Raw genomic sequence first — 10797 nt, 5'->3', positions numbered from 1 at the left:
TTATTCTGTTTATTGACACGTCAATTTTCAAGAACGCAATAAGCGTAAAACATTTAGCGTCGGTAATACCCACCGGATAAATGAAATATCGCGTGATTAAACGCCGAACGGGGAATTGCTGTTACTTCGCCCTTTTGAAATCTGCTGCGTTTATTGTTGTATCGATTCTCTGGGCCACTTCGAGCAGGAAAATTATGTTATATCCATCGGATAGAAGTTATAAACCGGCGCGAACGAGTGCCGGGAAAGGGGTCGGCGGTACCGGAGGGAGTGAGTAAACAACCGAAGAAAAGTTTGTGGGCGGATTAGCATGGTAGGTGTCGGTGGGATATCATAAAACTAGTTTGTAAAGTAGAGGGGGGACGCACCTTCGCCCGTTGTACCGAAGGATTTCATTCTAGTCCACATCGGAACGCGGCCGGCCAGCAGTTCCGAACGGAAGTCTGACAAAGCGGTCTGAAAGGATGGATTAAGGGAAAGAAAAGTTTCGCGTCACTTCGATTTTCTTTTATCCGACTTCGTTCGCCCGTGGCTCCGGCGGGGCTGAAACTTATTCAATTAAAATCGATAAACGATTATTATTTGGACCGGGCCGTTTGATCACTCGGAATCCACGGGGGCAGCACGTAATAAAGCATCCTAACGTTCCACCTGACTCGGTTTTGCAATTCTATTTCGCTTCCTTTAACGTTTAAACCGCGGTTACCATATTCTCATTGACTTCTGGTGAAACGACTCGTAATCACATCGCACCGTTGCTACAAACGTGACACAGCTCGAAAACATGGAAAAGGAGTGCCACAAATCACAGTTTCACTTTGACCAGTAAAAGTAACATAACTCCACTCTGCCAGTTAATTTACGAAGCTAAAAGATTACACTTTTGATAACTGGTCGAACAGTGTTTCTGCAACCTTCTCACAGTGATAGCTCGAGAAACACGTTTTTCCAGTTCTGTCACGTTTGTCACAAGAATGCGATATCTGAAGATAAACGTATTATTAACTGGAATTCATTTAGAATGATATTGTCACGATAACTTGCGAAGGAACAACGTATCATGTTCACGCATCACTCGAACCAAATGAATCCTTAAATTAAATACAAAAAAAAAAAAAAATGTTGAACCCAATAAGACACTTAAGAGGAAAACTAAATTCCTACACTTGCTCCTGTCTTTAGAAATTACTTTAGAAAATTTGATTTCGCATAAAAATCCGCAGTCTACTCATTACACATAAATTATACTCTGCCTTAAAAGTCCTACAAAAGAACCAACTGTATCAACACTAGAACAACCGACGATAATCGTGAAAAACTTTTGAAAATTTTGAAATTGCTTAATTTCTTCACTTTCCTATCGTAATAAAAGGTGCACAAGATCTCAGAAAATTTATCGTCATAACATTTTAATCGACGTCGCGAGAGTGTATCGACAAGTCATTTTGACTTATTTGGTAGTTCTAGTACGAATTCGCGCGCTGTTCAGTACACTGCCATCTGCCCGTTTCACCCGTGGAACTTGCTGAACAATCCACGCACGAAGTCAACACGATGTACGCTCATTTACTTATTCCTATTCGACCGTCGGTGTCGTCGCCGTCGCAGAAATATGCAGGAGTGTGTTACGCGGGTTGGGCGCCGTGTAAACGCAAATGTACGTATTCGGTCGTTCTGTCTCCCTCCCTCTCACTAATTCCCTCTTGGTCGGTATTGTGCTTCGGTTCTCGATCCCTCTTCCCAAACCCTTACCGCAAGCCGCAGCAGCCCCACTGTACACTTTTGCACGAACACGAGCGCGTTCATTACCAACGTTGCAACGTCGTATAACCATATTTACGTAGCCCCGGTGGTCACCCACACGTATGTACTCTCGCGCGCGCGCGCGCACGCTTCGTCCAATGAGGTCTCAAAGAAACGACTCCTCGTAGCAGAAACGAAACGTTATTTGTCGTTGTGTGTACACACAAGAGAAGAAGCTTGGATGGCTGAAACGAAACAGCGAGTGAGCCATAAATGCAATTGGAAACCTTTAGCTGATATATTCGTACAATTTCCTGCGGCCTGTCGCGTAGACGAAACCGGAAGTCGTCCGTTATACGGGAAACCATAAGAAGTCACTCCAGCTAACCCCCCCCCACCCTTTTACGATTTCATTTCAAGGCGAACGAAAATTACGAGAACGGTTCCTTCTCGACTATGGTCTCACCATCCCCCACCGTTCACTGCTACCCACTCCTTATAATTGCCCCGGTCCCCCGTGATTAATCGTTTATTTAAAACAGCTACGCCAAAGGCTGCCTTTCCTCCAGCGGTTCGAACTATGCGTTCGCGTCGGACATCTACATAATTTCCTCGTAAATCACGCGACAAGGAAAATACCCGGGGAGTGTTTAAAACCGACGTTTGCGTACGCACGCGAAATTACTCGGGTTTCTTATCGCGTGACTAATAAACAGAACCAATGACGGATCCGTAGTCATCCGCCCCGGTTAATCATTTTCTACGGGGTAATCGGAGCAAATACGATGGTATTCAACGAATAGAAATTCGTAGGGGGAGAGGGATTGGAGATCGATATTGCTTTTTTGACTCTGATGGGACATGTGTGGAAGCGTGCTTGTAACGATGCATCGAGGTAGAACGTCGACGTAGGAACAAGATATTAACCCTTGATGGGAGAAGGGTAGAACAATGAGGCGTGCCTTTAGGATACTTTAAATATAAAACTCTGTATTTGCTGGAAGGCTCGTCAGCGTGACGCGAGTTAAGTTGCTTCCTTAAGGGTACTATACCATTCTTAAGGTATACCTCGGTGGAATCATCTACTCGCTGCGGTCGTAAAACGACTATATATCTAACTTGCACCATCCCAGCGGAACACGAACCACCTCTCCACCCACCTGAAAACCTGTAAAACACGCGAACCGTCCGGATAATCATTCTTCCGACGGAACGACTAGTTCCTGAGTTACGTCTCGTCAACGATAAAAAAAAAAAAGAAGGAACTGGTTAATGGGATAGGACGGCCTTATCTCGAGCCCTTGAAACGTTCCCTGATATCCCGTATTTTCGCAGTACGACAATACTCGTTCGGAATCCTTACGGTAATTAGTGGGTCGAGGAATCCCTTCGTTGATACTTGTTGATGTCTCTAATGTTTTCTACGATTATTTTCATCTAGTCACACGGACAACCAGAATTTCACTATATTTTTAACACTTGCTTCTTTAGGGAGTACCATAATGTGCATGCGAATGTGTTTAGAATTATATTAGAGAAATTTTTTAAACACATCGTAGTTTAAAAAATTTCTTTACATACGAAGCAAATGTATCTTTATGGTGTGATTTACGGATGAATATTTTGTAATAAAGTTATTTGTAGATTGCGGATTTTATGCATTTATAGCATACAGATCGATGTGAAATATATCAAAGGATAAAAATTCGATAGAGTTTGATTCTTTGATTTTATTTGTATCCCAATAGAATCCCTGAGAAGAGAAAGAACTTTTTATTTTCACTCCTCTCTTTGTAAATCACTTCATAAAATGATATTTTGCATAAAAATCCGTGGTCTAGTTATTTGTCGGTGCGTCAAAGTTAAAAATTATTCGTGTGGTTTATGTTAAGTGTTTATACATAAAGATCGATGTTTTCAGTAGGATTTTAATGGTACTGTATTTTTCCACACATGTGTACGCCGTCGCGTGACCCCTTTTTAATAAGGATAAAAGGAAAACTTCCTTTTCCATCGAATCCGAGCCATAAAAGCCGAAAGCAGTTCGAGGCGAGGAGTACCGCATTTATGGCACACGTTTAAAATCGTGTCGTTATTTCTACCTATGACAGATTTACTGCCGCTCCATATTTTAACATTTCGTGCAGGCATCAATTATACGAGAGGCGTCCGTACTGCAGCCGACAACGTTACAACTTTGTATCCGAAGTGTACGGGTATAATTAGGATACACAAGTCAAGTCGCCTTCCATTCGTCGTAGCAAGAAATTTATGCTTTTCAAATAACCGTTCGTGCCCCTTTTATTCCCGGCAAGACGTCGTCGCGAAGAATGCAATGGGGGGGGGGGGGGTCTGTCTTCAAAGGAAATCACAAAGTAGTTTTCTGCCAAGTTACGAGATAATGAAGTTTAAAGGCAAACGTCTTTTCCGCGGGCTTCCCATTATATTATATTTAACCGTCATTGCAATGAGGGAGTATAGAGAAACCGAGTAACGACGTCATTTCACTTTGGTTCTAATAAGGAGGTATCGGAACTAACGATCGCTGAAACAATATTTTACATCAAAGCATCGACCGCGCTTGCATCGAGTGGACGCAATTTTATCGTTAACTTCAACGACGAGGTTGAAGTGAAAATTTTCAACTTCCGCCGGCCATAAATGTTTTCTAGGATTGTTCTTTGCTTATGGCCCGAACTTTCGGCGTAAAGTCCTGCAAGATCTACGACCCAAGAGACTTTTATAATTTTCAAGCAGTCCCCCTTGGACGCAACCGAGGCTGCGAGTCCGCCTTCCTTATTCTTCAAACTCGCCTCGTAACCGAAAACGCTGTTCCGTCTTAGAAAGAGCCGCTCGTTCCACGACTCTGTTTTTCATTCCTCCGCCGCCAGTGCCACGCCGTGACAGCCGCCCGAGCTAGCATTGTGTGCACCTTTTTTTCCGGCTGTTTCTTTCTTTCACGTATACGGGCTCCTCACACGCTCGCAATACTTTTTCCATCTATCAGCCATCTCATTCTGCCTCTGACCCATCCACCACCCACGCGACCTTTTCTCTACTCATTTTTACACCGAGCCATCCGCCCGTTGTATGAACCGGGAACGCGCGCAGTCCCAGGGAAACGAAAAGAAAGCAACAAGACCGAGAACACAGTGCCGCCTTCTCGTTTAGCTTCTCTCCATTTCGATAATTGAGAAACGTTTGGTGCCGCGCCGCGACTTTTCGCGATCCCCTGAGTTATGGAGGATGGGGTGGGCAATCGTACGATTCGTGGACAGATGTAAGTTAATCCCTCTAGTGCTACTCGCGATATTAACTGGATTCGAACCAGTCACGAAACCTTTCCGTCTTGTAGTATTTCGTGAAGCTAAATCGTTCGGGGTAATATAGAATCGGCGTTCCTACGGTTTTTGGGATCTAATGCTGCTAAAGAAATAAATTTTAGGAAAAATTTCACTACAAGTACACTTTAATTTACTTTCAGACTACAGGATTTCACCAGTAGTGCAATAACTAAATAATTGGAGACGTTGAAGGTCTACTGAAACTAGAACATGGCGGACTGCAACTCAAGTATATTTCCGATGACTATATTAAGTTCCTTATAATTTTGAAAAACTTCTTTTATTTCCTTGTTAATTTCTTTTTCGAGTAATATTAGATTAATAAGTGTCTTTGATTGCAAGTTCGAAGTGTGTATCGTTCTGCACTCTATCGAGAACTGATCGAACCTGGTGCAAAGACGAATGATAACATGACGTATATGGTCAGTATAGTAGACGCAGGATAATTGCTGGTTCGTTAATTGATCACTGGAAATGCCCCTTTCTCACACCCTACAACCCCGAGATATTCAATTATCAAACGTTTATTGGACATATTTGTCAAAATATAATAACAGTTTCATTTAAGAATAAAAACAGCTAAAGTAAAATATAATACCCCACTGTAAGTATACAAGACTGTATATAACGGTATATACTACATATATAAATATAATAACGTATGTTCTTAATCTCAATAATTTAAAATTTAAAAGAAGTTAGGCTATATTAAATACCAAGGATAAGGTGATAGATTTGCAGAAACAAAAATTATAATGTAACAACTGAATGCGATATTTTTTTTCTGACGTGTGATTTCTTTTTAGATAATTTTCATTATTTTCGTGTAAAACGTTTTTCTTGATACAAAGTATAATTTTATTAATGTGAACAGAATTTGCTACTGTTTTACGATCTTTTGAAGTGTTTAAAGGTGTCATATTGTAACTCAAGGTATGTATGTATGTGCATGTGATTAATCGGTTGAATTTACTTGTGCGATACTTTATTTTACGTAATTTATATTTTAATCGAAAATAGGATAATTTTCAACTAGAAATTTTACATACAAATCTTCAAATTTAAAGAACCTTATATAACCCCATCGCGTAATCAGGTTATATGTGACCGATTATAATAAAAGTTAATTATCTTTACGTGAAACAGAAGGCCAATACGTTACAAGTTCACACTTTAAGAGCCTAATTTATAAAAATGAAAAGTAAATATACCTAGTCCGTTATCCCATAAATCTCAATTTTTTTAGACAGTAAAACTTCGAATATTCAGAGCAAAGTATTAAACTCATAACCCAGTACATGTATGCAACACACAAATAAGCACACGAATAGAAATTCACTTATAAACAATCCAATCGTGTATCTTAAATTCTCATGCAATTAGAAACATAAAAATCGTTAAATACCTCCAATGCTTCATAAAGTTTCTCGAAATTCCGTCCGCCGTTCGATGAGTTAAAACAGTTTGCTTTTTCCGCCACAAGTGATATTCAACGTACACAAATATTCCTCGAGTTCGTATTGTGTTGCCCTCTGACGGGGAATCAGAGAACTCGCCGCGAAGATACACGGATGAGCAACCCGACCCTCGGTAGTCTGTCTATGTGTGCAGGCGCGTAAGTGCGACGAGGACAATAGAATCCTGTCATTCTTGAGAACCTATCATCGGCTATAACAGACGTCAACATACACCAAGAAACCGAGAGTGTGAGCGTTCGAACGGGGCAATCAATTGTTGGCGCGATCGAGATAAGACGGAATTAAGAGGACGCCAGTAGGCGAGAGGGAGAGAGAGGAAACGTGTGAACAGCTGGACACTAACACGATTGCTCCGAGCGTAGTTTTGAAGCGCGAGCTCAGTTGTTGATGGGCCGTCGAGCCGAAAGTACAGGTATCGCCATCTGATGACCCGACGGGACGTGCGTTCGCAAAACGCATCGAAACGGAACGCTCGTGAAGAGAAGAAGGAAAATAATCGGTCTGTCGGTGCACTTGTGGTTGAGTACGCGCCCGCGTGTCCGTATCTAACTGTAAAACCGTTCCGCGGAGGGAAGTGAGAAAACATTAACGGTAACGGTTCCTCTTTCGGACCTTTTTTCGGCCGACCCCCTAACATCCGCCCCGCGCGAGTGACGACTCTTCGTCGTTGCCGCCGCTCGCAACAGTGATAAAGAAGTCGCGCGTGAAAGAACGAGGGAAGACCCCGACTGCCGTTCGTCTCGATTTTCCGAACAAAGGGGTACGCCAGTCGTGAATCTGGAGAACCTGCAACACACCAGGCTCGGATAGTATCGTTGTGTTCTACGTGATGGTAGCATGTGAAAATGGTTAAGGACCAGGTGTACAACGCTGCGAGGGACGGCAACATCAAGCTGTTGAAGGTGAGTTTTTACGAAGTTTCTTGAACTCTATCTTGACAGTGTAACCGGTCGTATTTTATACTACGAGAATTGTTTCCTCTGTTTATGGATTTCTTTATAATTAGACTGCGGATTTTTGTACAAACAGAGTTTCGTGGAATGATTTTCTGAAATCGGAGTGAACGAGAAGTTTGTTTACCCTATTGAGGGGGGTCTATCAGGATTCGAATAAAATTGTGGAACCTCATTGAACTTTATGGAGCTTTTTACTGTACTGTGTCTGAGATAATCGTAGATGTTGTAAATGTGTGAAATCTGCAGTCTAATATTAATACAGTTTATCGTCTGACGATGTGATTCTTGAACTGTGACATGGGCATGTGAATGCACGCTGGGAAAATAACCAACAAAAAACATTCACCGGTTATCGACTTATCAGTAATTATTGCGGTCAAATATTGAATGTTTGCGACGGTATAACTATGATTAATGTCATGTCTGTGTTTACGTGGACGTATTTAATCGAAATCTCAGCGTAAAAAAAGAAATACTTGTATCCGGGAGGTTAGTATTTGAGTATGCTACATCCTTCGATATTAGTATGTCATTCGATAAATTTTTATTTTTTCGATGTTTGCGAATTTCATTTCTGAAATGTTTTATTCGTGTTTCTATGGATATCGTAGTGTTGGTCATAAGAAATAGTAATTAATACTGAAAGGTTACGAAATATTCAGTAAAAATTTTCATCTTTCGATTAAGAATAGCTTAAAATTTTTTTCATTTCTTAACCTGTCACTAAAAGCATGAAACTTAAATTCCGTGCAAGTATACATTATCTGTAACCTTCTATTTAGCATACTACGTGAAATTTTGAGATAGAATGTAGGTGAATTTGTCAACATAGTTTATCTCAACGTAGAAACGTCCCGATGCGTTCAGGCAAGATAGTTTACAATCTTCATTCTTCATAAACATAGAATTGCATCTTAACATATCTTAATACGCAACAAACATCGTTATTGAACAGAACACCTGGTTTTATTAATAACCGTCACCTACGCAGCAGTCTAATGCACCCGGTGACTCCAAAAAAATTCATCTTGTTAGTGGTTGATCAGGTGACTCGTAGATTCGATAAACTGGGATTCCCAGGGTGACTCAACACCGGGTGACCAAAATCCACGTGTTGAAAGTTGGGAGTTTTCGTTATCCCTCGCTCCGAAAATAAATCACCATGTCGAAACGTTTTTTTCGCTTTCATGCTCGGCCGTCAGGGTTAAACTTTTAAAGGAGTACCCCCCTAACGCCAAAAACTTAAACTTTCTACGATAAAAATGTTCGTATAATTCTGACATCTTTATGAATGTCAAACGAAAAGTAAAATCAAAATATAATTAGTAATTATCTTTTGCTTATGTTAAATCATTTTTACACTTTGGTTATAAGTTTTGCGGTCAAACAAGTTATGATTTATCCCGGACACAGTGTATATCTGACAATATTATGAAATCTCACTTCTGTTAGATATATAGGATGTGTAAAAACACGTCGGTGTTAGATGCCAAAATATCTTCAGAACTGTGCATTTTACATTTCTCCGTTTTCTATTCGAATAGTTTCTTAAGTTTTCCTAATTTATGTTTCGATACCATTTTTTTTAGTTTGTTTAAGCCACCATAACCTATAGTTAACCCTATTGGACACTCCTTGTGTTTGAATAGCGTCTTTAGTACGGTATACAACAATTCAAACAAAAAAACAGCAAATTCTAAGTGAAAGGAAGATAAATATCGGGATACCAGATCAGAAAAACATGTCCGGCCTTGCGAGAGAGGTCATTGGCCGACCGTAGGGATCTATCTACATAATTTATTCGTATAAGATGTCGAAGGAACTCAAAACCTATTAACATTTTGACACGCGAAACTGATAACTATTTATCGACAAAAAAAACGTAATCTTAATGATATAGCAAAAGAACAAAAAAAAAAATGAGTCATTCCAAACCTTTGTGCGACGCGTCTGTTCGGCTCGTAAAAATACTTGTCCACTCTTTTGGAAGTCTGATTAACACATTGAGCATTGTATGTTAGTCACGTATTGTTTATATGTTCACGTTTTTTTTTTATATAAGTTTTTTACGATGCTTCGATATCAAAGGTCATTAGCAACACTGTACAGTGACTCGTATGTTACTATTTCATTGGCATTCTGTTTGGTGGCTTAAATTTTTTGATATAATTTAGTTGAGTTTATAAAATGGGTGAGTTTCATTAGGTATGACCTATCTTAATTCCACTAATTGTTGCTTGTATATTGCGGTTTGTATTGTAAGGAAATTTTTGCCATTTGATATAATTTCCTAATGTTGGGTATTTTTGGAAATACTGTTCAGTTAATGTTCGCAGTACCTGCTTCTTGTGCGTATATTTTATATGCTTTTTTATATCGTTATGTATGACGTTTGGGAAAATGGTTATATTGTTATCAGTTGAGTTGGCTGCTGTCTTCGCTGCTTTATCGGCTCCTTCGTTTCTGTTGATACCTGAGTGGGACGGATGTTCACGTTTCTCAATTGTATTACGAACGTAACAGTCGATTTTAAATTTGGAGCAACAAATTCTAACGTTTATCTAGAGCCAAAGGGTAGTTACCTTTATTGGAAAAACATAATTTATATATTGTTATTCGAATAAGTAATTATTAAACCGTGGAAAATTACATAAATTTACAATTTTTTATACCAATATCTAAAAATTTCAATGGAGCGGAATTTTCACTTCTAAACTAGAAGCTTTACTACATTAATAATAATACATAAATAGTATTAAATTTGATTAAAAACCTTTATTTTATTGTATTTTTCAAGTTAATCACCAGTACAATATATCGTTTGCTTATCAACTCGAGGAAGAATGATAAACTGAAACATTTGCAAGGAGTAACAATTTATTCGAATATAATGAAGTTTTGACGGTTCCGTTACATGCCCTTTTGACAATGCAATAGTAAATCCACAGATTTAGACGATGTCCCACGCTTGTCCGTGTTATGAAACTTCCTTCGAACGTGTGCACGACCTTCCAACGTGTGCAATCGGTTCTCGTCTCACCTGAGTCGGCTGGCCTGTTCCCCTCGATCCCGTGCCGCGATAAAACGCGTAAAAATTCGTTCGGCTAGTCTTTTTCGAACTTATTGCGGCAGAATGGAGACGAGTTTCTGCTCCCTTGGCTCTCGTTTATCTCGAGTAGGAAATAGCCACGGCAAACAGCAGTTATATTTAGCGGTCGGGACGTCCGTCCATAGACGCTAATGGAAAGTCTGCTTGGTTAGCTTTCCGTACGTATG

The 10797-nt window shown here is 40.0% G+C and overlaps 1 protein-coding gene across 2 annotated transcripts in view; it reads left to right on the top strand.

The window, feature by feature from the left end:
• Positions 1-6982: 6982 nt before the first annotated feature.
• Positions 6983-10797, top strand: part of LOC107188231 (protein fem-1 homolog CG6966) — a 46589-nt gene continuing 42774 nt past the window's right edge. For both annotated transcript variants that reach the window (XM_015576488.1, XM_015576489.1), the window contains exon 1: positions 6983-7467. In XM_015576488.1, the coding sequence (XP_015431974.1) occupies positions 7411-7467 (57 nt within the window). In that variant the 5' untranslated portion in view covers positions 6983-7410. The remainder of the gene's footprint in view (positions 7468-10797) is intronic.

This window comes from Dufourea novaeangliae, unplaced genomic scaffold (genome assembly GCF_001272555.1).
Source record: "Dufourea novaeangliae isolate 0120121106 unplaced genomic scaffold, ASM127255v1 scaffold118, whole genome shotgun sequence".
Taxonomy (NCBI): domain Eukaryota; kingdom Metazoa; phylum Arthropoda; class Insecta; order Hymenoptera; family Halictidae; genus Dufourea; species Dufourea novaeangliae.
This window is presented reverse-complemented; position numbering and strand designations above follow the sequence as displayed.